This window comes from Crocodylus siamensis, chromosome 1, assembly GCF_052110815.1.
Source record: "Crocodylus siamensis isolate JL-2025a chromosome 1, ASM5211081v1, whole genome shotgun sequence".
Lineage (NCBI taxonomy): Eukaryota > Metazoa > Chordata > Crocodylia > Crocodylidae > Crocodylus > Crocodylus siamensis.
The window spans coordinates 68,487,289-68,515,148 of record NC_143395.1 but is presented as its reverse complement, the minus strand read 5'-3'; the positions used below and the strand labels follow the sequence as shown (position 1 = coordinate 68,515,148).

The window sequence follows — 27,860 nt, the reverse complement described above, 5'->3', positions numbered from 1 at the left end:
TCTACAAGACCTTCTGGCCTCTCCTTGGCCCCTGCCTCCTGCACTTTTTCCAGGAGAGTCTTGCCAACAAGGTCCTGCTGATCAGCTGCCACTGAGTGGTGCTCACACTGCTGCCCAAGAAGGGAGACCTTGGTTGCATTAAGAACTGGCGGCCAGTCTCCCTGCTGCGCGTGGACTACAAGGTTCTAGCCAAAGCGCTGGTGAGCCACCTCCGTACTGTCATGGCCTCCATCACTGGTCCTGATGGGTGCCACTGGCTCCCACAAGCTGTCCTTTACCTACCTGTAGCTTAGGGGGGCCAGAGTTTGGTTGACCTTGCGAGCAAGGTGGCCGCCTTCCACCTGCAGGCCCTTCAACAACTCCTGTACAAAACTCCTGTTGTCTACCTTAGCAACAACTGGTGTGCTGGTTTCTGCAGAGGGTGGGGGCCCTTGGCTTTGACTGGCAGCTCTTCCTGTTGGACCTCACACTTTTGAACTGGGCAATGCTTCCAGCTTTCTACCTCGGCATGGTACAAGCCTGGCAAGCCACTTTCTGCCTCCAGCCCCAGGCCCATCGCTTGTAGTTCCCACAGCTACTGAGGGAACCCCTGGTGCACAACGCAACTCTTAGATGCCCCATGCTGAGCCTGGCCTCTGCCAGTCTCACAGCCACTCTCACCCAGGTGCATGTCCTCTGCCTGAGCCATCTCCTTGACCCCTCTCGGTCAGCCTGGCTCTTGCCTGAGGGCGTGATCACTTGGCTGGGCATGCGCTCCATCTGCAGTGTGGGCCATCTGCTGTTTGACACCCAAGCTGTCCTCCCTTTGGAAGCAGGAGCCACCCTGGATGACCATCTCCAGGCGGGCCAGTTCCCCTATGCTGCAGATGTCCTGAGTGAGTTTTTCCCTGCATTACCAGTCACCCTGGCCATGGCTGGTGAGCTGGCCGGCAGTTCTGGCATGCTGCTGACGCTCCCTGTGCCTCCTGACAGTGACACAGGTTGCCCCTTTGCTTTTCTGTCGTTTAGAAACCTATATGCCTTGGTGGTTCATGTCTGCCATGCCCAAGTGCTGGCAAGCTGCCCCAGTACACCATGGTGATGATGCCTGGGGCCGCCAGATTCCCCACCAGCCCACCTGGCATGGCGCACATTGTATAAGCCGCCAACCTCCAAAAAGACTGGTGACCTACTGTGGCAGTTGCTGCATGGTGTCCTAGCCACTGGCACATTTGCACCCCTCTTTGACCCAGCCACCTCGACGGCCTGTCCCTTCTGCTCATGGGGTGTTGAGGAGACCCTCTTTCATGTCTTCCTCAACTGCCCCCGCCTGCAGCCGCTCTTTGTCACCCTCGAGCCGCTGCTGCGAGTGCTGGGGAGGAGCTTCTCAGAGACCACCTACGTATGCTCCTATCCATACCGGCCAGCTGAGAAGGGCCCCATCTGTCCAGCCAACTTTTTAATGGGTGAGGCCAAGATGGCTGTCCTCAAGAGCCACTGAAACTGGCTTGCTGGGACCAGCTCAGATGACGACCTGTGGCTTTTCTGCCTCTTGGTGCAGGCGCGCCTCTCGGTGGAGTTTGAGTACGCTGTGCTCTGGCGGGTGGTGCCTGCCTTTGAGACATGGTAGGCCCTTGAGGGAGCATTGTGCCATGTGGAGGATGGCCATCTCAAATACACACTTTGATGTCATGATCAGTCTGGGTGACTGGGCTGGTTCGGTGTCGGACTATGACTATGGCTGCAGGACCTGAACCTGTGGCTGCGGGACCTGAACCTGTTCAGCCTCCACAAGAGAAGGCTGAGGGGGGATCTTGTGGCCTGTTATAAACTAGTCAGGGGGGATCAGCAGGCACTGGGGGAGTCACTGTTCCCCCAAGCACTGCCAGGAGTGACCAGGAATAACGGTCACAAGCTGGCAGAGGGTAGGTTGAGGCTGGATATCAGGAGGCGCTACTTCACGGTCAGGGCGGCTAGGACCTGGAACCAACTTCCAAGAGAAGTGGTGCAGACTCCTACCCTGGGGGGTTTTAAGAGGAGGTTAGATGAACACCTTGCTGGGGTCGTTTGACCCCAGTACTCTTTCCTGCCATGGCAGGGGGTCGGACTAGATGATCTGCTCAGGTCCCTTCCGACTCTAGAAACTATGAAACTATGAAACTTCCAGCTCGTGCTGCGTCCTGGGCCCTCACCAGGCTGCTTTTTTTTGCTTTCTTTTTGTGTGGGAAGTTGAAGGTGGTGTCATGTGTATGATTGGATCGAGCAGGGTACAAATTGTTTATTTATAGTTATGACTGTGTGGCCGGCACTCTGACTGCATAACTAGCATGTAAGACACAACATGGAATGTAACGAAGGTGTCTGTCACGGTGTTATGTGATGAAGGCAATGACATGGTGTTCTTGGTTTGATAGTAATTTGTTTGTTTTTTGCTTTGTAAGCGGCCAGCCTTTTTGTATCCCTGAACCCCTGAATAAAGTAGTTAAAAGTCAAAGTCCTTCCTTTTCATTATCTGCTGCCCAAGACTTACAGGTTTTTTTCTGTATGGCCATCAACACTGGCCACCATAAATTTGTTCGTAGAAATAGGGGATGGTAAATCTCAATAAGATGTCACCCAGTTCATTCCAAATACAAAGTTATAAGTCTGTTGTCATCTTTTACTTATCCATGTGAGAGGTATTAACATTGATTTCAAAGCTAGAAATAGGAAGGGACTGATTTTCCTCTCACATGTGTCAATCAAAATTAAATCCACACAACTGCAAGGAGGTAGCTGTTATAAAACTGGCATGAGGACAAAAATGGGCTCAAAGTCTGATAAAAAGAAAAAATATAGTAAATCTAAACAAAAGAAAGAATGTTTTCAATATTTAGGGACAAATTTTATCTTCTGTCTTCCAGTGTGCAGTCATAACTCACTGAATTATAAATGCAAAAACCTTGGCTTTCTGTCAATTCCAGGAGACAGTGAAATTAAAAGATTAATGACTAAATATTCCATAGATAAAAGCAAAAAATTCCTTGCCTGGTTTAGCAATATCTTTAGTCTGTTAAGGCAGATGTTTTTGAAATCTTTCATCACTTTAGCTGTCCATTTACATTTGCATTGTAGTCAAGTAGGAGAAAGAAATGGACTCAATAGTTTTTTTTTCTGCATGTCATGCATTAACAAAATCATCCACAGCTTGCATCAAAATATGTACGTCAATAGCAAAATTCAAAACCATATATTTTGCCCATGTTCTCAATTTTTGGGCCTGAATTTATCAGATAGGTGTTCTTCATGACAGCATCTCATTTTCTACACCTTTGATACTTTCTGCAAATCTTGCAAAGAGCCTTGTGATACTGCACTTAAAAGCTTTATACCTTATGGAAAGTTTATAGCTCTTGCTATTTTTAAGATTTGGCTCCACTTTCTCTTAATCATAGCACTACCTTTCATTTTCTAATGCTGCTGTGCATGTGTTTTATTTATGCAAGATCTAACCTAAAAATCTCTGACTTTTTTTCTGCTTTAGTTTGATAAGGTGGAGATAATACTGGAAGATTCAGATCTGTAGTTTTATGCATATTCTTGAGTTGGACCAAGTTTCTCTTATTTGTGTTAAGCAAGTTGCTTGGGTTTTCTTTTGATTGCCTCAAACTTCTTACCATAAATGTTTGTTGTTGAGGCATAGGGAAAATTGGAGGTTTGGAAGCATTGATCAGAAAAGGAGGGGGATCACTTGTTTGCGGTGATGATCTCATCCAGGAAAACTTTTTAATTATGGTGTCTCGCAGGGCAGCTTGTCTCAGCCTGGGTAAAGGGGAAAGCTGTGGAGATTTAATCATTAATCGATTAGGACTTTCTTTTCCTGGGTGTCGCCATGTTGGGGTTGGAATGTTGTCATCCACTGCTTTCAGAAGGTCTTTAAATTTTGTGTCCTGATGGGGCACGGCGCTCCAGCCTACTAGTCTATTCTCTGTTAGAGATCGTGGTGTGACTCTACTTGTAGATGACGTTGTGGACCTTTGAACCTGGTGGTTTGCAGAATGTGCTTGATTCTGTACTAATGCAGGGGGTAGTTTCTCAGGAAGACTGGCTTCCCTGACTTCAGTTAACTCTTCAGAATCATCCACATTCTCTTGCAGAGACACAGGTGGCTGCTTTATTGGGTCACATAAACCATTTTGATTTGGTGACTTAGGAGGCTCAAGGTGAACCAGTTCTCTGTCTGCAAACTTGGAAACTAAATGGAAGGTAAAATGAATCAGATTAGTTCATGCTGAAATGGTAGTTTCAATAAAGTAACAAATTATTTCTAAAAGAGCCTCATCTTGTGACTGAAAAAATCAGTTTGACCTGAGGTTCAGCACTTTCAAAATTATAAACATATACATACAAAAAACAGCTGGTAATTTGGTGCCCAACTTCAGACACCTTGAAAGGGCCTGTTTTCAGAGGGTAAATGGGTAGCATTGCTTAAAAACTTATCCCCTTTCAAGTGTTTTAAGTCAGCCATACAAAAACAGAAACATTCAAAATGATTAGAAAATGTATGCCTATGTATAAAGTGAATTATTACATATGAGTAGCTCAATATCAGTGACTGCATTGCACAGCTCTTATCCAAATGATCAGGAAGCTGAGGTTGCAGTGATGGAAAATAAAAGTGAGCATCTTGGCATAAGGCTGCCTAGGTATCTTTTTATTGTGTTAGGTCATTTGGATTATTACACAACATGTATTACAGACACTATAAATCTAAAAATTTTTAGGTGTGGGATGGCTAGAACAGAATTTGATTTTTTTTATATACCAGATTATACCAGATTATCCCTTTCCCTGAACTTTGAGAAATTTTTTACATTGGTGTGCAGGGAATATAAAATATTAACTGTCTGACTTGGGGCATGGCAATGGAAATCAGTTGAATTGTGATTAGCACCATCCCTGTATTCATCCTTAAAATCCAGTGTCATTTTTGTCTTATTTTTCCTGTAGAATAGTCAGCGTTTGGACTGTTACAGACTATGAAGGTACCAGCACAATCCTTCTTACTAAGATTGATCAGGCAAGCAAAGGAAATGACTTGGATTATGACTTATCACTGACAATTATATGTATTCAGTATCTCCAGTGTAAATTGGGTTAAATCAGGGTGTCAGACTCACCCAGCTCCCTAGGCCAGATTTGGAGTGTGGGACTCCATGTGTGCTGGATCTGGACTCAGCAGCAGCAGTAGGGTGAATGGCATCAGGAAGCCACAGGGGTAATGCAGCCATTGCTCATCCCCAGCTCTGAAACACATCTTTGTGCCCTGGATTTCAGCAGTGGGCCCTGGCCCAAATCCCTGGCCCCTCATGGGCCAGACGACACAGCACTGTAGGCTGGATCCAGCCTGCGGGCCATTGTGTTTGATACGCCTGGGTTAGATACACATGTGCAGCTTTTTTTTCCCCTTGTGCAAAGGTCAAGTGATCAGTAAAATTGAAAAGGATTTTCATAAGGTGTGAAGGCAAGAAGTTTGTAGTTTCACCTTCTCTTTGGTTTATCAGTGTTCATCTATTGCCTTCTATTTGACAGTTTGCACAACGAATTGCCTGTTTATCACAGAGGAGGGTTCGTACTGGAAAACTTTGTTTTCCCATCTCATTCTACATTTCTGAGTCCCACATTGATCCAATGGATATGCTTCTCTTGCTCCTGGTGAATGCAGCAATAACACCTCATCTCCTTTACACTGACTTAAATTTTGGAACACATACTTTTACACCCCCCAGTGACAACAAAAATACTTTTTGATGAAAGAGATAGGACATGGACATAATGAAATGCTGAAGGCCTTTCTAGTGAAAACTGTACTGGAAGGCTAGGAGCATTACATTTGTTCCTGGACAAGTTGTGCTGGCATTTATCCTGGAACAGAAATATCCCAGGATTGGCTTGTATGCACATTGTCCTTCTAACCAAGATTTGGCAAGCAGCTGAATGCACTGACACTTTTCAGCCATTGATTCATGCAGTTCCAAGAAAGCCATTCAGGAGTGTTTTGTGATGTCCCAGGATAAACTGTCAGTACTTCTTATCCTATGAAACTTTTTAGGATTTATCATAGGAAAGTGGACACGGGCATCTGAACAACTGCACTTTGTCATGGGATAAACTGTTTTAACCCAGGTGTGCGGCCGTGAACTCCCTAGCGCCCCCTACCGTCACGTTAGGGTGAACTCAGCACCCTCAGAATCTCGCCCGCCACGACTTTGATGACAAATAAGTTGTATGGGAGGCTGCCTCTGTTTCCCTAGTGGACGGTACTGATGTTCCTGCCCCTACTCCGAGATGGGGTATTTCTATGCACCCCGCCTTAAGGGCTATGCGTGCCTCCAAACCTCCCCTTCAGCATGCCCCAAGCCTCGCAGCTGTTCTGTGGGACGTTGTACGGTCCCTCGCCCCTCTGGTGCCCTCTTTCTCTCGGGCACCCTGGGCTCCTCGCCCACCTGGCGCCCCCTTGGGCCGGGCTCCTATCTTCCAGCCTGCTCCCTGCACCCTGGGCCTGTCTCGCCAGTATCCGACTATCGCTGGTGTCCCCTGGGTCCAGCTCTTGGCGTCCCCTGGCTCGCTCCCGCCGCCCTAATACCGGCGCCCTTGGGCCTGGCTCGCTCTCTCTCTTGTTCTGCCCCGCTCTGGGGCCTTGCCCTCTCTGGGGCCAACAGCGTGCTCCGCACGCTCTCTCTGCCCCGCTCTGGGGCCTTGCCCTCTCCAGGGCTGACACCGCGTGCCTCGCGCTCTTTCTCTGCCCCGCTCTGGGGCCTCGCCCTCTCAGGGGCCGCTACCGCGCTCCACACGCTAGGGGCACAGGCGATCGCCGCCGTGCCTGTCCCCTTGACCCTTCTCTGGGTCCGGTTGCCCCAGTGGGCAAAACACTGCCCTTATGGGCTAGGGTCTGCAACCCCGCATACCACGCCTCCCTGGCGCAATACGGTGCCTCTCCGGCACAGACAATAGTGCCCCACTGGCACTGTGCCCCTACTGGGCACCGGGAACCCCCAAGCTGCTGGGGAGCCCCCATGAGGCCTCCTCGCTCCCCTACAGCCTCACCCAGTCCTCCAGTGCAAACTGTAACATAAGCTCGAGCCACCCGGCTGTAACATTAACCACACAGAGTCTCCCTGCTCCGAACATAAACTCCAAGCCCCACCAAGGCTCTCCAGCCTACCTCCCTTTAGGGCGTTCTTGTTCCCCGCATCATCGCAGCCGGTTAGCGTGGTAAGGCTGCAACCACTAACTCGAGCCACTCAGCTCAGCCGCAGAGCTCCTGCTCCTGCAGCAGCCAGAAGGGAACTGCGAGGCAGGCTCTGGCCTAAGCTGTTTATAAGGGCCCGGCCCTGCCCCCTTCTGGCCATGTGACCTGCCTGGTCGCCCTGGTAACCGGCACCTGAGCTGCCCGGGTGATTGGCAGCTCTGCCAATCACACTCACAGTCACGGGGCACTTACGTGACTCCATGACACCAGGACAAATGTGACATTTGTCTGTAGCCTTATAAGCTTCAGTGGGGAGGGGAGGGGACACACAGGACTATAAAGTAAGCAACTAAAGCTGATATAAACTTTTTGAATTGCAAAAGAGGTGGGGTGCTGTTACAGAATTTCCCAAGAATATGTATACTGACCTGCTTTAAGGCATCACTTTTAGATTTATAAGCCATTACTATTGTTTAATGGTACCTTCTAAGAAGTTTTCTTGGTTTTCCAGTGTAATTGCAATTTCATCTTCTTTAATGGCATCTGGCATTGCTGGGGTTAATGTAGAAGGAAATGTCTTATTGTCACAGTTCTTGAGACTTTCTGCTGTGGCCACTTTTGCCTTTTGCAAAATCTGAATATCTGATTCTTGAGTCGGATGTTTAGGAGGTTTACCATTGCATTTTTCTACTATGTTTTCCCACTGCAAAAATTTTGGACATCATATTAAAAAGCTTAAATTGGAAAAAAGAAAGTGGAGCATAAGATGCACAGACAAGTGGATGTGCACAACATGCATTTTTTTCCCTTACCAGTTCTACTGACATATCCTTCCCCCATATCCAAAATGCAATACAAGCAGAACCAGTACATCTAGAATCCTCTCACTGGTCTTCTGTCAATCCCAAGGTCCAGAAGGTTTGTGGGATGGCAAACCCTGAAGACTCCCAATTTCATTAGGATCTCTTTACACATTGCTTCCTTACATCTCCACACATTAGAGATGTGTAGGGGGTGCACATGCCCCCCCCCGAGAGGTGCTGGCAGCACCTCTGCGGGCAGTTGTTTCTCGCTACCCCACTCCTGCCACCAACACCACCACTGGTGTCTGTGGGTGGTCACCAATCACTGATCGCTACTGGCCATTGCCCATGCTACTGGCAGTGTCTGCGGGTAGTTGCCAGTTGCTGATTGGTGCTCAACACCCCCCACCTCACCACCGACACCACCATGGCCACCTGTGGGAGCTCGCCACTGCCACACCACTGACACTGCTGCTGCTGCCTGTGCCATGCTCCCCCAGCCTCAGGAGGCATACAACGTTCATGTCTGCACACATACTCAGCTCACTTACCATGCCTGGAAGCAGCACCCTCAAGAATGCTGAGTGGCTCTGCTTGATCCCTATTGTCATGATTTGGCCTTCAGACCCCTCCCCTGATCCTCATCCAGCCCACAGGGCTAGGAGGATGTACACCACTGTTGTAGAACATTAAATGCGTGGTACGTCTGAACATGTTTTAGTTGAGACCTAGTGAAATGCACCTACTCCTATTTAACTACAGGATCACTGTCACTTCCATCTTATGACTCTCATTTACCAGATCTACCTTGCCACAGTTCAGCTACAGTTCAAAGATTTGCATACTCTGGGTTAACCACATTTCTGTTACATCAGCCTTTTTACAAAGAATAACAATGAAAAATATCTTGTTTTAAAAGTAAGAAGAATGACTATTTTACTATTCTCTCTCACAGATTTCTTTTATTGTTTGTTTCCCTTGTAGAAATATATTTTAAATATAGCATGCCAGGTAAAAAGTTGGGCTGGCTTGTGGAAAAACGGTGCTCTGAAATCTTGAATGCATTTTGTGTACTGTCAAAATGCTTGCAAAAGTTTGAAGGTCCCCAAAGCCCAAACTCTTGGGTTAGCTCCTCCCAGCTACATATTTGCAACACACAAATCATAATTAAATAAATTATCCTTAGAGTATTTATAGAAACAAAATACAACATATTTAAGTTGACAACATTGTTAAAACCACACTAGATCAACTGGGAATATGAGATGTCATAAGCATTTTAGGCAATGCAATCAAATAGTCTCCCAGGATTTTACACACTGCTAGTTAAGAAAACAAATTTTCATTTTACATTTTGCAAGCTGTCACCTTATATACAGTACATCAGAAAACTTGCCATGACTGGTTTTACTGCCAGACCTCTTAAGAACTAATTGGTTAAGCACCTGGGCAGGAAGCTTTTTGGCAGAAACTTTATTTTCTGCAAGGACTAGCTATAAAGTTCTGGATGGCAAATTGTAATTGTTAAGGCTCCATCTTCTACAACAGCACACATAAAATGTAAATACATTGTATGGAGGCATTACAGTGCATAAAAGGATGGGTCATTTTTTTATGTTTATCCAATGACTTATGGCTCAAATTTGAACGTGGACATAATCTTTTACTTTTTAAGGGTCAGCCTTTCATCAGGTTTTTCTAATTGCACCTAGAGAATTAGTATCACATCTGTTTGCCTGTACCCAAACCAGTTTTGCATGTCCAAATATCAATTTGCAGATATGATCGACATTTGCAGATGCAATTTCTCAGTCTATTTCTGTAAGCATAGTTGCATGTGTACGTACAAAGGAATGCAGTTTTTGCATTTGTAAATTAGAACAGCCACTAAAAGTTTTTTTTTTCTTTTCCTGTGAGTTTACATTATTGAGTTTTTGGTTTTGTGTAGCTTTTGTGTGTGTGCATGTACGTTTGTGCGTATCAAATTGAGTGGATTTAAATACTACAAAAGTAGAGTTCATAAGTATTTGTTTGAATCCCAAATGAAGATAGACTTGATTATGTTAGAAGTACCTTTTTATATACTGTCCATGAACATGGTTGATAACAGGTTTTTGTTTATATACTTTTTATAATTTTTTGGCCTTTTTTTGGCCTAAAGAAGTTAGTTGCTCAGTTATCATGGAGATGCAGTGAAGAGTTGTGTTTCTAATTTCTGCAGGTTTCTTTGCAAAATCTTACCTTTGGTGAATATTTATATCTACAATAAAGCACAAGTATATGCCATGCATTATGGCCAGAACCAAAGGCTAATGAAGTCTATGATAATTTATCCTCAGTGAGCTTTGAATCTGATCTAATTTTCTATTTTGTTTGTTATTTATTTGTTACTGTTTGTTTTCAGAATGTTTAAGGCATTGTCGTTTTATACACATGAATGGTTGAGCTTAGTGGAATGACCCCTATGCTAGAAGTGAAGCATACACACCCATTTATAGGGAGACTTGTTACTCATTTTGGGGTGTAGAAATAATATGCGATAATGGGCATCTATACACATGCTCTGGAGTGGAGGTGGGGGGATGCTTTAATTAGAGCAACTCTCAGAGCCACTCTAATTAAAGCTCCCACAGCATCACATGTATTCAGCATCATGTACTTCCAAGTGGCGGTGGGGGCATTTTAACTAAAGCGCTTTGACAAGCTTTAGTTAAGCACCCCTGCCACTATTTTGATATGTGGGACTGTTGAATACATGTGACAGAGGCTGCTGGCGCATGCTAATTAGCATGCGCCAGCAGACTCACAGCTTAATTGAGTCTGCTCTGACACATGCTAATTAACACGTCGCGGCAGAGGTCCATCACATGTAGAGGTGCACCATCGCTCATAATTTGCTAGTAGGAACTAGCAAATCTTTGATTTTATAGAGAATAAAACCAGCATCTCCGCATCCACTCCAGGTACCTTCGACATAATTCAAAATATGAATATCAAATGCCTATGGAATTATAATTAAACTGTGAAAATGTTGTCTTGTGTACATCCTTTTCCTGACACAACATGAGGCAATTTAATGGCTGTAAACATTAAAGCCATTAATAACTCTCGTGCTCCTACTTCCAATTTGAAAAACAGTGTCTTGAAGGTGATGATTGGGTAGGAGGAGGGCAGGGCTTGCAGTCTGTTCTATCAGCAATAGAGGTAATGGAGGCAGGGCTACTTTGGACTAAGGCAGAGAAGTCCCCAAAGAGACTGCCTTGCCAGCTGTCCCTTTGAACTTTATATATATGAGATATATATGCAGATCAGGAACCTCTGCTGACTTTGGCAGCTTCAACATGGCTTGAGTAGAGAGATCGCTCTCAAAGTCAAGATGGCAGAGGCTGGGGTAGGGCTCTGGAGACTTGACTTCTATTCCTGGTTCTGATCTGTTTGTGTGATCACATGGAAGCCACAAACCCATACTATGGTTCCCTCCCACTCTTTGTTTGGCCGATGGGTCAACTGGTATGTGATGTCATCTTTTTTTTCCTACATACCTCTCATATTTTTAGAGCTAAAGTTTGCATTTTGTAAATATGAACTTAAAAAAGCTGCTGTTAAAGGACACATCGGGGAATACTGTGTAAACATTGACATCTAGTAAAAAGAAGCAACAATAATCCAGTCTGGATGATATGTTTTAGGATATTTAAGGAAGGGAGAAGAAGAGCCAATGCAGGTTGGTTCTTCCACTTCGGCAGAGTAACCGCTATAGACTGGGTTTGAATCCATTCTCAAGGCCTGTGGGCAGTATTCCACTACCCTGTAGCACTGGGTCTTATTACTCAGGCTGGGCTGTCAGCTCACTATTTCACACCCAGAGCCGGTATGTACCAAATTTAATCTGCATGTGATTGCCTTTTTTTTGGGTGTTGTAATATGCAAAATTTAAATGGCAACTTTCTACAAATCTTACCATCACATGGGCATGGTGCACAGGTATCCACCTAACCCCCACAACACCACTAAATCCTGATCTCCCACAGCTACATGAGGTGTCAAACCTTCCATTGACTTGGGCCAAGTCCACACCAGAAAGGCTGGCCAGCAGAGCTATGCCTGTTAGGACTGTGAAAAATATCACAGCCCAGACTGATGTACATTTGCCAACAAACTCAGCTCCCTTCTTTGGTAGGTACTACTTCATTCTGCCAGAAGACTCCTTCCCCAGTTTAGTTCTGCTAGCAAAACATTTGTAATATAGACCAGTTCGTGATCAGAACTCCAGTTTTAATGACTAATGGGGAAAAAGGAAAAGTTGCAGGCCAAACCTAGCTGCGGCTAGGGCCAACCGTCTTTTAATTCTATCTTAGAGGCAAAACTCTGCTGCATAGTGTATGTGTTTGCTGTATTTTTTATTTGTTCCCCCATTTGAGAAGCAGCTGTAGGTGCTGGGATACCAGGGGTGAGTAGGACACAGAGTAGTGTTCTCAGATGCATCTCTTTTGCCAGTGCACATAATTGCTTTCTTATTTCACCTCAGGCCCCACAATCTTTCCTAAGATTTAAAGGCACATAAAATATTACAAATTGACATTATTGGACCAGATTCTCAGCTGGGGTATAAACTAACATACACTTTACAGAGAGCTGCAAGGGAACCAGATACCATGCCTCAGTGGTATGTAAACTGTCTGCCTGCTTTTATCCTGCAGTAAGGGAAGGATGAGGCAAGACTCAGTTATTGCAGTTTAGCTTTCATTTACTGTGGGACAAAATAGTGGACCAGTGGCCAGTTACCAGTTTAACTCACTAATTTGCTTATTTGTTCATGCTTCTAGTATAAATTGTCCTAATTCTGACTTCAGTGGAAACACAACAGTTTACACCATCTGGAAATCTAGCTGCTATTTACAAAACTGCTCATTTTCAATTATAAATAATTCACTGAATACTATTTGAATCTTAATTGTACCATCTAAAGTGGTATGTGTACCCTTGTTAAAAGAAAAATAAAGCTCAATTTTTTTTGAGTAATGACTTTGTGGGACATATATTATTGTAAAACCGGGGAAGTGTGCCTGGGTAGATCTGGGTCTATTTATACAGCTCTAAATGATTTCTAGAGTCAACTGGAGCTTTGGAAAATATAACTTCTCCAGGTTAAGGCTTTGAGTGGTTCTAATCTCTGACGTGCATTGTTTTGTGACTAAAACATTTCCCACTGCACTTGTGTGTTAGAAGTTGAAATCTGGCTTCCTGTCTGCCTAGTTTCTGCCTGAAGCAAAATTTTTATGACTGAACTGTGAACCCTTTACTAGGGATGGTTATAAAAGAAAAGCTTACAGGATTTTTAACTAATTGTGGCCATAGCAACGTCTGTTTTAACACTTCTTTTCTGGTTTAATTTCTGGGTGTTTTAATCTTATCTTCCATCTCTGCATGGGCCAGGACTGAAACTTGAACCTAAAATACAGTGGTAGAAATTCTAAAATGAACATAATATGCAAAGATGAAGTCTGAAAAGTCTTCAGTGGTCTTTGGATCATGCTTTCACTGACTGGCACCAAAGCAAGGGAGAGTGAGGTCAGTCAGAAGCTAATCTTTCTTTGCCTATTTTCAGAAGAAAAAAAATTGACAAACACATTTTGATTCACTTTACAGTATTACAGTTTCAGTGGTCAAGGAGAAAAACACACTGATTTTTTTCTCTGGGAGAAGTCTTTTCTATTAATCACCCCGATTAAAGCCCCAATCAAGTCTTCTCAGCCAATAGTCAAATCTGTATTTTTGTTTCTGTAGCATTCGTGCTGTACATATCTTACGTAGGGCCACCTTACTCTCACAAGCTTTGCACCGTCTTCATTGACACTGCTCACATATGAATAGTGATTCAGGCAAGATTTAGACCATGCTGTTCACAAACTGAGAGCTCACCTTCATTGTCTTTTGTTCTTTTTGATAACTCATCAACTTCCTGAGCAATAAGCAATATGAAGCCATGACAGAAGATGGTCTGTTGTTTATTAAAATGTTGATGACTTCTGAAAGACTGAGCTCCATTGTTTTTGTCATGTAATTTAGAACCACAGGGTTCAGTTCCTCAGGGTGAAGTCTGAAAAATTAGGAACAATCTTTAGACAAAAATCTTTTCCTAGTCTAGTGACATGGATTTATAATTGATTATAAGCATGATGTACAAATACTGCTCTGTTATAAATAATATAATATTTGGGGTATTTTGACTACTCTGCATATATAAAACTATGTTGGCCACTTACAAATTCATTGGGGGGGGGAGCAGGCAGCAAGGAATAGGAGATAATCTGTTTACCAGGGCACCCCTTGGAGTAACTAGGAACAACAGCCACAAACTGATGGAGAGCTGATTTAGGTTAGACATCAGAAAGAACTTCTTTACGGCAAGGGTTGCCAGAATCTGGAATGGGTTTCCAAGGGAGGTGGTGGTCTCCCCTACCTTGGGGGGTCTTTCAGAGAAGGCTAGACATGCACCTGGCTGAGATCACCTCACCCCACCACTCTTTCCTGCCCATGGCCGGGTTTGGACTCAATGACCTACTGAGGTCCCTTTTGATCCAAACATCTATGAATATATGGTATACAGAATTTTGCGAGCTGACAAACAGAACCAAGATCAGCCTTCGTTTAAAGCCCAACTTTGGTAAATATCCCTCTGCTGATACAGAGCAGGTTGATTGAATTGAAAGGACAATCTCCAGTATTAGCAAAGTCACAAAGTTTAGAGAAGCAAATAGTTAAATTCTTCTTTGAATTAAATATATGTTTTGGTCTTGAATACAGGAATAATAGGAAGATCTTTGTATGGAAGGGGATTTGAAGAAGTGATGAAGCTGGCAAACTTCACAGAGTAAAAGAAAGGTCTTTAGAGAAGTGGGTGAGAATTTTTTAATATACAATACTGAAATAAATTGGTTACATTTAAAATTGCTCAATTAAGTTAAATTATAGATAACTTACCAAGAGACTTATTAGTATTTTCATCAGCTGTTTGTATGAATTTGTTAGTAGCAATGCCTAGGTATTTCATTTTAAAAACCCCAAAGAATTTTTTCCTAAACACTTTTACAGTCTTTGGAAGGTCGGGTGGGCTAAAATAGGAGATGAGTCCCTTCAGAATTTGACAAATTCCATAGAGACTTCTAATAGTCTTTGCCATAACAGGCAATGCCAACTGGATATTGTACTGTGAGAATGCAAGTCAATTCCCAGTGAAGTTAATACTGGTTGATCAGATGCTACAGGCCAGACTTTTTTCTGTGCTTCACTAGTGCAAACCCATAGGTTTGTAGGCATTCTGTTATTTTACCAGATTACATTGGTGTAACTGAGAGCAGAATCTGGCTTGTTCATTTTCTCCAAATCAAATTATTCCTAATTGCTAGAAAAACTAAAGGCTCCATCACTGAAACTAGATATTTTAGAAGAGCAATAAAGTCAGTTTTGCAGTCAACTAGCACAAATGAGTAATGAAATTCTGAATGTGGAAAATTTTTACATACAGTATCATGTTCCCTCTTCTGAAACAGATCATTAAGGAATAATAAACAGTGGATACATTTTCTCTACAGAATAGATTTTCTCTACACATTAAATAATAAGTAATAAGTAATAACAGCTATGTGTTCCGATATCTTAGACAAAATGTGGCTCATCACATTAAAGAGCTTGATGATGCTTTTGCATCTGTTTGAATACTGGCATGCCGTTCAAGAGAAAGCAATGACTTGATTGGGAGGTAGAAGGCAGCATAAGCTTTTGTAAACAATAAGCTGCTTGGTCAGATGCCTCTGGTGAAGTAAGCTGTTGCCTATGAAAGCTTATACATTTCTGAATGAGTTAGTCTCTGTGGTGCGAGCTTGCCCTGCCTTCTCCCTGATTTCAGACTATCATGGCCAACTACTTTTCTGAAGAAAGGACAGTAGGCGCTAATTTCAGAAGTATAGAGGAATAAAATCATTATGTTAGAGTTGTAATTCAAAATAAATATCTCAAATGGAAATACAATACATAATTGTATAGTGAAGAAATAATTAGAATCAAACAGTCTAGAAATGCAATGGCACTGGTAAAACGCATCCAGAAAAAGAAGTTAATGCAAAATAGTCATATGGTATTCTCAGCACATTTGGTATTGTTTCATCTAATGCAGGTCTACATTCAGAGATGTTGAGTGGATTTGTACTATGTCTTGGTGCTACTGGGATTTGCTAAAGCCTTTGGAACATCACTTAGCAGATAAATCGGAATGGAAAATAATTAAATAATATCAGAAAATATTTACCTATTTTTATATATAATGGAATTCAGTGGTTTCCTAATGAATCCTTCATTCAGCCATTTGTCTTTCATTGCTTCTTTAACTGAAGGCCGCTTTGCTGGATCAGGTTCAAGTAAGGAATGAATGAAACGTACAGCTCCTGTATGGAAATGTAGGCAAAATGGCTTGAAATAGAATAGTATCTGCTTATTCTACCAGCATAAAATTTCTCATGGGCAGAGGACCCATATGTGGCCTAGCACCTACCAACCCCTATTTTGAGGATCTGGGCATGTGCCTCTGTTTCAGTTTTTCCATTGTCTTCACAGAATGTTCAATAAGAGCTGTAAGTTGTATATACTTATCCTGATCCTCTACCTAGGGGTAACTTCATTCACCCAGAGAAGCTAACATCACTGATTAGACTTCAAGAATATTTATTTCAGCTGTGACTTACCTTAGAAGAGCATAGGTTCCCAGCTGTGAAAGGTTAGTGCATTAATTCCTCATCCATCTAAACTCCAACCAAGAAGGAGACAACTGGCATTCTTTCATTGTCTCACTAACACTGGGGGGGGAAGGGGTGGGGTGGGGGGGGACTACCTACAAAAATGTAGGATGAAACAACATATGTTCTGTTAACCAGAGTAGCTATTATAATGAAACTAGATAAAAAGTTAAAATGCTAAACTTTTCTGGTAGTATCCCATTAACTTTGGGGAAAAAATCTTCCTCATCAGGCTGCCTTAACACTGTTGTTCTGTATCTGAACTAGTTGGAACAACATGCTGGAATTCTCCCCCGCCTCTAGACAGAACTTGAGTGCAGTCTGTATAACAGCAGGCCATACCATATGGATTGGTCCAAGGAGAGATATCAGGCCACTGGAGGAACTCAGCCAGTCACCCGGTAAGGGTGGAAAATGGCCAGTCCTTACCTGCAGGGGTGAAGCTGACAGAAGCAGCACAATGAGTGGTGCTGCCACCATGATTTAAAAGGACCTGTTTTTTTGTGGTTGGGCGGGCACTTGGACCATGACATCACAGGCCCATGCCCAGAGCCAGAGAGCGGAGAGTGAGTGGAGCCATCCAGCAGCAGAGCAAAGAGCCCAGCAGCTGCTTCGCATCCTGCAGTGCTGAAGATGGTAAGGGAGCAAGCCAGTTCCCCAGTCTGGAATCGCAGAGGGGTATCCAGCCAGCTGGTGACCCCACATTACTTATAACAAGATTTCTCATGGATCCTGTTCCCCAGGCACTGAAGAAGGAGCACGTGGGTGGAGCAGCTGCCATGACCTAAGACCCATGGCATGGCGAAGATGCTGCTATTTCTTTTGTTTCTGTTTGCTTAAAGAGACGATCAATATTGAGTGAGAAAACCACTTACTCTTTAAGGAGGCCATTGGACTTAATCCCCTGAATTGACCAATGGCTAACTCTTTGATTTGAGTGGGGGGATTGAGCTGATCATAGGTTAGTATAGCCTGAAAATTAACTGGGGCTGGACTACATTGTGGTTGATTAGAGTGTAGTTATGGATTTAATTAATCTGAAAAAACCCAATAATTAATCTATCATTGCTGATCATCAGTTAACTTATTGTGTCCAATTATGAATCAGTTGTGGACCTTGACAATGTAAGGACAACACACGCAAGCTAACTGATTTCAGAAACCTGACTGGAACCCTAATGAGTTAAGCCAGACCTGGTCTGAGATCTGAGGCCCAAAATGATTAGGGTCTAGGCCTCGCTGGAGTGTAGGTGCAGGCTGTAGACATCAGGCCTTGGCAGCTTGAGAACAGAACTGCTGACACAAAAAATTCTTCCATTTTCAACCAACTATAATTTAAAAAATGATATTTTATGGTCTCTGCTTTTCTGATGACCCTCAAGGGGGGGAGCTGTTTTGTTTTATTTCGGGCCTGTCAAATCCCTAGATGGCCCATCCAACCTGAGACAGAAGTTTAGTAATAACTGTCTTGAATCTATTATCAGCCATTTACCATGAGCATAACCATTACACAATTGCCCAGCTGTAGAGAAAAAAAAAATGCAGTGGAGGGAAGCAACTTGGATGGGAAATGACAGGAAAGAGGAAACACAGCACAGTTGATCTGCAACCTGTCACAAAAGGAGACAAGGCAAGATGCTTAATAATACAGCAAGCTAGTTAGAACCACTTCCAGCTCTGCCTTAAGAGGAGAATGATGGTCTAGGCAGGCCATGAATCCCTCAAATGGCCATGATGCTAAGCCTGTTTAGTGAACTGAGGCAGCACCAATCTCAGTTCAGGCATCCATCAAATCCTAGTTTCAGATTGAAGGCCTTAAGGGACAGCAGGGGCCTTGATTGTTGCCTTCCCCAAATGGTCACCAGTGCTTAACACCCCATAGGAACTGGACAACACTATCCCCCCAGCTCGGGCCTTCCTGAGGGTGTTAAGGAAGGCTGCAGAACCTCCTTGGCCCTGATGCACAGCCAGCCCAAATGACCATCGACGCTTAACAGCCTATGTGGGTCATCAGGTCATCAGAAACACCTCTGGCCGGGGGGCGGGGCTTAACAGACATTGCTGCCAGTCAGTCCCAGCTCTGACACAGGTTCTCCAACACTATGCCATGTGGCCGATGGCCGTTAGTTGCTTGGAGAGAAGAGGGTACCTGCAGGTGGCACCCTTATTCAGAATGCAAAGACTTACACTGTTTGCCCTGAGCATATGCCACTCCTATACAATGTAGCAGTGGTTATGGCTGAAAGCTGAGGCTGCTGGAAAAAAGGGTTTGGCCTATGGATACTCCCAGATATTGGTGAGGTGCCTGGGGGGAAACCACTCCCCAGCCAACTGCACTGAGCACCAGATTTGGAGACCACCCCTCATGTTAGCCCATGGTGGGAACCATGGGCAGATACTGGGCTCAGTCCTGCTGCGACCATGTAACTAGACCATCACCTCTAAAGGAGCTGCCTCCTTCTTAAGAGAGTCATAGTTACTGAGCAGCTCTTTGAGACAGCCAGCTAAGGTTTTCACAACTTAAACTTTACAGGCATTAATCAAATGTATTCTTAATGTTGGCATGTAGCACACTCAACAAAACTCTGAGGGACTGTTTCAGTTACACTACCAAAGCAGCACAAAGTGTAAAAGGAAGAATAGCATTTATCTCTACTTAAGACCTTTTACTGTATATGAGAATCAAGCTGTATCTTTAGAGGGCAAACAGCATCATCTTCTAATGACCTGTGAGACAAGATTAAGAAATCTAGACAATGTGAGAACTTGCCTGCATAATAAAAGCTATTTTCAAAAGAAAACAAGTATGACTGAAAGAGGTAGCTCAGCTCCTTTGCCACTTAAAAATGATCACATTATGGTATCTCCTCATAACAAGGACGCTAAAGGGGTATCACTATCTTCCTTCCTAACAGTGAGAGTATTAGGAAATGTTATATTATCTATATTATATACATAAAAATCTGAGTTAATTACCTGGGGAGATATCTGGTGGAATGGGGCTGATTTCACCCGTGACCATCTTTTGATGTAGTTGCTTGATATTAAATGGCTCCACTGTGAAGGGCAATGTGCCAGTTAACATAGCAAACATGCTAACACCACTGTCAAGGGAAAAAGACAAATGTATCAAAACAGTATACAGTTACAATAAATACAGATAAAAAACTATGATTCAGCTTTCATAGTTTGGCCTTTGCTATTGAGAGCAGCCTGCAAATAGTTGCTAAGCATCTTTAGTCAGCTAAAAATCTTTTCTTTATGTAAAAGCTGTTTAACCTGAGAAGGAAGGCTAGATTTGTGCCTAATATACTAAGGTGCATAGCATAAGGTGCAAATCTACCCTGTCTTCTTCCTTACTTCTGGCTAACTTGGCTAATTACCTCTCTCTAATCTTAGAATAGCATTGTTCAGTACAGGAGGTATGGTTTGCATAAAAAGAATAGTGGGGAAATGTAATCTGAGTGAATGGCATTGGATGTATATGATGGGGAAGATGGATGTCTGCTATATCTTTACAAAGTAAGTACAGTACATGCAATGTCATGGCATGATATAAAGCCCATCCAAATAAAGTGTTTTAGCTCTGACATGGAATCACTGGGTTGAGATGATGGTTAAGATCCAAATGTCTATATCCATTCAGATTTGCACAGACTGATAACATAGGAGTTAGTAAATTTGCTAATACAGGCATTAACTAAGTCAGCGATTCAGTTTGGATAAGCACTCATGGGCAGATCCAGGACTTTGAAAAGGAGGGTGTGAGATCAGTGACCTGCCCTGAAGAGGTGGCTGCACCCTGGTTCCCAGTCCCTCCCCGCCTCATCAGGGTGGGCAGACAGCACCACAGAAGCAGCATCAAGCGACTTTTTAAAAGTCCCTCAAGGAGATAAAGGATCTTCCATGTCTCCTCCCTGTGCTCAGTGACATGTTCCCTCCCCTCTCCCATTCTCCCCCTCCTGCTGTGGCAACCAGATTACCTGGGAGAAAGAAAGGGCTCCAAAGTTGCTCCTGGCTGAGCGCAGCTGGAGGGCTCCGGAGCAGCCAGAAATAGTGGCAGTAGTGGGTGGGGGAGGGGGAGAGAGGGGACGGAAGGGACGTACCTTTAAACATGGAGGGGAAAGAAGTGGGGAATTCTTACTTGTTTTTGGGACTTAAGAAAAAGTCCCCATTTGTTGCTCCCGTAATGTAATCAGCTGAAAAGGGGGTGCATCCATGCTACTGCACCTCCACCCTTCTAGATCTTCTCCTTTAAGTATCTACAAGATTCAGTGCTTATCAAGCTTTCATGTGTTTGCAGACTTGATCTTGAAATCCCCTCTGAACAGGGCATCGTACACTATTCATGGCACTGTTTGTCCCAATTCAGTTGGAAAATATTACAGTCTAGCCTGTCTTTTGCTTTTGGACCATCCCTGCTTCCAAGTGGACTACATAATACAAAAGACCGAAAAATAAAAATCAGCATTACTGAAAAATTGGTTAAACTTGGTTGACCACAGGTAGGTTCCGTTTAGTTGCTGTATACCGTATCTACTTGAATCCAGGATGATTTTGAATTTAAGATTACTCCTCAATAATTAGATTAGGCATGAAAAATGTATAAAGTTGTTATAATTTTCCATGTGTAGAAAGTAATTATTAGAAGCTTGTCTTAAATTTGTCTACCCCACCAGTGCAGATGGGCAGGCAGTAGGAACAAAGGCAGCAGGTAGGGAGCCAGGTGGTTTTGAGGAGAGGTGGTAGGAGAGTTAAGTAGCCTGAGTCTACCCCTTGCCCTTCCAAACATTTCCCCCTGTTGTCTTTCCTTCCCACCAGTTGCCCTCCTTGGTCTCTTTCTTATGCCTGCATGGGGCTGTGATAATTTTGATGCTGCTTTTTTATGTGGGCACCTATTCTCAAAGGCAGTCTCTTTCTCTCATTCGGGCAAAAGCAAGTCATAGGATGGTGGCATCTTTCCCAGGTTCATATTAGATTCTAGTCAACAAGTAATATTCCATACACAAAGGCTTCATTATCTTCATTATTAAATCCTATGACACATCCAGTCCCTGAATAGAAAGGTGCTTAATGAGGCAGAAGATAATAGGGTGGCACCTTAGAGGCTAATTGTTTCAGAGATGCATGATTTTTCTTCGAAGTAATGTTTTCCCAGTTTCCTGTTGGAGCTCTCAACCAAAAGGATATCTGGGTGCGGAGAGATCATGTTGCACTGAAGAAGCATCCATGCTTTTGTTGCTTTGATTACTGGTGTGCCAAATTCTAGAAAAAGTTCTGAAGGTAAAAAAGTGTCTCTGGGTAATCTTTGATGGGTCAAAATAATATATACTGTGTACATGGACATCTAATGCCATATAATGTTAAATACATTTTTCTTTTCAACGTTGTGAACACTGCCATTGTCACATGCTTTAAATTGCTACTGACAATATACACGACTGGTGCCTTTGACTGGATGTCATTTTTTATCAGTCAGCTGGATTGCAAAATCCCCAGTGCATGAGAATTTGGGGGATAACATGGATCTTTAGCCATAATAGCTTTAAAAAGGTAATGCACAAGATGTAATTAGTTAACAGCAATGTATTAAATATTTAATTATAGCTGGAAACTGATAATAACTTAAGCTTGAAAATTTATTGGCTGTAACAAACTGCTGCTCTTCCATCCCACTGAAATGTCTGGCTCTGTTTGAATAACACAGCAGCTGTTTTCTTAATCCAGCTGATGTATGAAAGCTAATCGTTTTCCAGTCCTCCAAAGAATTTTAAAATCCCACACACAAAAGTCATTAATAAGCCAAGGAAGCAGTGGCGTTTCTTTCACAGAACTCTAATTGTATTGCTGTTGAATCTGATTGGTTGTTGGAACATGATTTTGAGTCACTGTAATATTATTTCTGGTGATTACCATTACCCAGCAACCTTTGTCTGTGAAGTCAGCACTTCTGCACTGAACTGGTTGATTTAGAATCACATGCTTATTTCATGACAGTTGAGCTGAAAAAGAAATAACTTATTGTTCAGGTTACAACTTCTCTCTTACTTTTCCATGATGAAGGTATGAGCAATAAAAAGCCAAACTGTAAATCCTTTTCTTTATTTTTCCTCATGTTTAAAACAAACATTTTTTGAATTAAATGCCAAGGGCTGTATATATGTTTTACACAATCCTTGATCTGCGTGTGTGACTCTTATTAACAGATTGAGATCAATAATTGGTTCTCAGGCTGATTTTTTTTTTTTTTTTGCATCCATTCTGCAGACATCTGAAGTATGAAGTAAGTTTAATTCTGGATATATAATTGTAAAAGTGTTAACACATTTTTGAGTTTCCCAATTTGTAAAAACTGATACATTTTTTCCAATTTTTGTGATTTTTTTCTTTCTTAAAATTATTTTAGTAAACAAGATTGAAAAATATTTTGAGAAAAAAATATTGATAAAAGGTTGCAAAAATTGTAACCCCCCCCCCCAAACCAACAACAAGTATTCAAAAAAGCCATTTCATTCTGAAAACTTGATCATTGATAGCTGCTGGCAATTGAAGATGCTGTTTTAGCAAGCAGCTCCAAATATTGTAGCAATATAATGGAAGCTGCTTGCATAAATCATTTTGTAGTATATCAAGTATACTGTGTTTGTCATGCAGTATCTTTGAGAGCCATGCCTGTATCCTGAGTGCACTTCTGGTAGGACATTTAGGGGTTTTTTTGCCAAATAATTTGAGAGATTTTCATGAAACTGATGGCATTATCTTGATTCAAAATGTTAGGTGTTATAACAGTTACCCAGGTTTTGGGACATCTGGGTTCAGTTTCCTACTCTGTCTCATCATATATGAATCCACATCTCTCGCCTCCCAAGAAATCCACTACATGTGAGGAGGCTTTCAGTCTCTCCAGTTGACACTGTTGTACTTTGAATAAACAAAAGGTCAATGTAGTGGAGACTGTAGCTCACAGACAGCTTCAACCTGGGCCTCTGGCTTGCCTGGTAAGAATCCCATCTACTTGGTTAGAATAATTTAGGATAGGCTTCCCTTTAGTTCTTTTGCTGGAGCTATTCCGGTTTGTATAAAATACTTAAATAGCCATTGAACTTGTATACTAGAAAGGATAAATCTCTGGCATGGTTGCCAAATGTCTATACATTTATGGTCCATAAAAAAATAAATAAAAAGGATAAGAACATTGGTCTGTGAAGTCCATTAAAAAAAGTGATCTGCCTGTAAAAAAAAAAAAGGCTAAGAATCTACTGTGTATTAGTGCATTAGCATGGTTTTTGCCGTGATGAGCTAATGCACAGTAGAACAGTCTACTGCGCATTAAGTCATCTCATGTAGACATACCCAGTGAGACCAGGATTCCTACCCTATCTTTTTCATGTATAAATGAAGTGAGGTAATAGTCTTCCTAAGAATTTAGAATTGGGATGAATATTTATACTGTATTATTAAAGAAGGGATTTAGTTGTTTTTTAAATCTCAAAGCTGCAGCAGATTTCTATTTTCTATTCCATGCTACTGTCCATCTCTAGTGTGATCAGTCATGCCTGTTGATCTCACTTCTTAATGCTGTTGTAGTCTGAGGAATGAGTGTAAGTAGGGACCTACTGAGTCTGCAATTTTGCAACTTTCACCGAAACTGCAAATTTGGTAGGTCCCCTGTGAAAAGGTCCAGTCTCTGCAAAAAAGTGCAGGGACTGTGAAAAAGAAAGAAAATGACCAGCAAGTGGGGAAGAGGGAAAGGATCTGCAAACAGAGGCAGAAAGCCCTGGCATCATGAAGCATGGGAGGAGGAGAATGGGGATGAGGAAGGTGAAGGAGAGATTTTTGCGGCAGAGTGCTGTGACCTCCCCCACCATGCCTTGGGTTGGCCTGGGGCCTTGGATAGTCTGTCCCTTGCCAGAGGTTAACAGGTGGCCATCTGTCTGTCTCCAGTGAGGGGCAGGATGTCTGGGAGGCCCCAGTGCACACTGCTGTGAAAACAGAGCCTGATGCCACTGCAAATGAGGTAGATCCCTAAGTATAAATCATATTGTAATTACCAAACCATTTAAGTAGAGATTGGTATATGGGTAAATGTACACATTAAATATGAGCTAAGTTTGGTCAAATTATGGATGTGGAATGTCTCTTTCCTAACTAGATCCATAAAAATCAAAGGGCTGGGGAAAAAACAGTTTAAATATGGAACTATTGTTTTACCTGCATGCAGTGATTCAGTTCAACTGTGAAAGATGTAATTCTGTACAATTAACAGGTTGTAATTCTAATACATGAAACAGTGTGAAAAGATGCTTTTTGAATGCTACTTCATTTTTCTTCAGACTCTTCGGTCTTATACCAACATAGTGAACATCTCTACATGCTACTTGTAACATGGCCTCCACATTTGGAATTTGTTAAGAAACTGGTGATAATGGGATGGCAGAGGTCAAAGGAGGTAGTTACTGTCTATCAGCTAAAACTGGGATTAGATCAGGGGTGGGTAAAATATGGCCCAGGAGCCAGATCCAGCCTGCCAGGTGACTGGATCCAGCCCATGGAGCTTATTATCTGGCCTGAGGAGTTCATAAAGACGTGGGCATTTGGGGATAGGGCCATCAGAAACAGGGCCTGCTGCTAAAGTCCAACACATGGAGCCTCCCCCATTGGAGATATGTTGCTGACAGAAGGCAAGTGGCAGCTGTGTTAACTCCTGCTGCCTCATGTCCTGCTGCTCCTCGCCTCAGCCATGTCTGGATCCAGCCTGCAAAAAGGGTTGAATCTGACACCCTAATCTAAACACACTGCTCCACTATGAGGCTTATATTGATAAGAGTTATCAGATAAGTGCTATGGCCCGAGAAAGAGACTCAAGTATTGGACCAAGGGAATGAACTATAGATTATAACAGAACAACACTATCTTTCCTCATTTGTTAGCAGATGTATCTTTTCCTGGGTTCAAGACTTCTCTATAAGGTTGGCTGGGGGAATGTTTCTTCGGTAGAAAATTCTGGCTTGTCAGAGAGAACACTTTTTGTGGAAATGTATTCGTTTGGACAAAAGTTTCAGAGAGAGAGAGAGAGAGAGGCTCTGACAAACTCTGTGTAGACATCCAAACCTGGTTCTCAAAAATCCTAGGGTAATCAGGCTATTGGCTTTGTGAGAGATGGAGTGCATGCATCTCTTGTGTCTTTTCACAAACCATTTTGAAGGGCCACATTTTTCTCTGCGCATCAAAAGAATAACACATTTTAAAATCTCAAAACCTTCTACAAAACAGAATTCTTAGTCTCTGTGATGCCCCAATTTAATCTTTGTTTTCCTTGTTGATGCCTCAAAATAGAAGTGTCCCCAACTTTTATATAAAGTGTTATCTAATGTCATTCTATGTTCATAAGTTTCTGAGAAGTGTACTTTGAAATCTACTTACATGGACCAGACATCCACCTTTGGGCCATACTTCTTATGAGCTAGGATTTCTGGGGCTGCATAAGCGGGGCTTCCACATTGGGTATTTAGCAGTTCCTGAGAGAGACCCTCAAACTTTATAGCATTGCTCAGTCCAAAATCTGACAGATTCACAAAAACAAAGACAGATTTTTTGTAGTGTCTCCTGGGAAGACTTTATGCTTAACATTTGGCCAAATACAGGAAAAGAAGACACAAAAACAAGCAACGTTATGAATGAGACTATTTTGTGCTATTCTGTTTAACATATTATAATAAAAAGCTATGGCTATATTTTTATAATAAGGATATCATGTATTGTGTACTACACATAAAATAAACATTCTGCATTTGAATAATACAAAGACTTAGGAGGGCTGTAGTAGGATGAGTAAAGACATCTATTTACATTGATTTAAGGTAAAAGGTGCAAGAGACTATTTGCTCTGATTTTTTTTGTTTGTTTCGGTTTACTTTGCTTTAGCTTAAATTGACTAGTGTTACAGTTCTAGAATGAGCAGTCTCTCTGGGGACACTCTTTCCAAGTCACAAGCCCATACGAATTCAGCATTTCACCTCTCTCTTACATTGGGTCCCTAAATCAGGCAACCACCTTTGATCAATAATTTTATATCAGCAGGTCCAAATGGGTCTTGGCTCCTGCTGTAGACTTCCCAATGGGAGCCGCTGTGAAAATGCAGTGACTAAGGATAGCTTAATTAAAACACAGTGCTAGGGAAATGTAATAAATAGAAGAAAGGGTTAAAACCAACAAACAAAACTAAACAGATGCTGTCTTGACTAACTTTAGCTTTTCTTTGAAGTAGTTAGATAGACCCTGTCTAAACACCTACCTTGTCTGTCTGAGTATTAGGGCAGGTTCTGGGAAACTACAGCTATTTAAGGCTGATTTAGTGCTTGTATATCCTTTCTCCAACAGTACTAGAAGCCCCAAGTGTGTGGATACAGCAGTTAAAAAATGAATACATCTCTCCTACATCTTTAAATTAGAAACAGGCTTAACTAAAATGAATAAGCTGCTCATAAGCTGACTAAGATAAGGGGTGGGTTTTTTTACAAGTTTAAAAGCCAATCTAAGTGGCCAGTATAACAGTACACAAGCCCTAAGGCATTATATTTTAGGTGCAGAGTATCTTCAACTCTTGTTGAAAATGGGAATTAAAGACAATCATAGCCTCCTATGATCAGGCCCATAAAAAGTGCAAGTTAAGGCACTGGTTTCATAAGTGGTGGGGTGTTCCCTACTGGAGGACTAGCTGGGAGAGGAAACTGCCTTATTGACCTCCAGAGATTTAATTCTCATGTTACAATATCATGCCTTTGCCACTATAACTCTGAGGCTAGAAACAGACGTTGCCAGATGAATCAGATCAGCTGTGCTGGGATGTATCTCAGCACAGCTGATCTACTTTATTAGGCAAAACACATATCACCCTGCTGATCTTGCAGGAGGATGGGTGACATGTTCCCTAATTCCAGAGACATAACCCAGAGATTGTTGGGGGTGTTTTCTGGAAGTGAGGAATCTCAGCTTTGCCCCCCTCCAGAGATCCGGGGGAGGGGGAGTGTCTCTGGAAGTGGGGAAAGCTGGTCA

The 27,860-nt window shown here is 42.6% G+C and overlaps 1 protein-coding gene across 1 annotated transcript in view; it reads right to left on the bottom strand.

The window, feature by feature from the left end:
* Nucleotides 1–2,629: 2,629 nt before the first annotated feature.
* Nucleotides 2,630–27,860, bottom strand: part of HUNK (hormonally up-regulated Neu-associated kinase) — a 38,116-nt gene continuing 12,885 nt past the window's right edge. The window contains exons 4-9 of the mRNA XM_090031402.1: nucleotides 26,229–26,367; nucleotides 19,782–19,909; nucleotides 16,322–16,457; nucleotides 13,936–14,113; nucleotides 7,694–7,913; nucleotides 2,630–4,213 (exon numbers count right to left, since the gene is read on the bottom strand). Of these exons, the coding sequence (XP_089887528.1) occupies nucleotides 3,456–4,213; nucleotides 7,694–7,913; nucleotides 13,936–14,113; nucleotides 16,322–16,457; nucleotides 19,782–19,909; nucleotides 26,229–26,367 (1,559 nt within the window). The 3' untranslated portion in view covers nucleotides 2,630–3,455. The remainder of the gene's footprint in view (nucleotides 4,214–7,693; nucleotides 7,914–13,935; nucleotides 14,114–16,321; nucleotides 16,458–19,781; nucleotides 19,910–26,228; nucleotides 26,368–27,860) is intronic.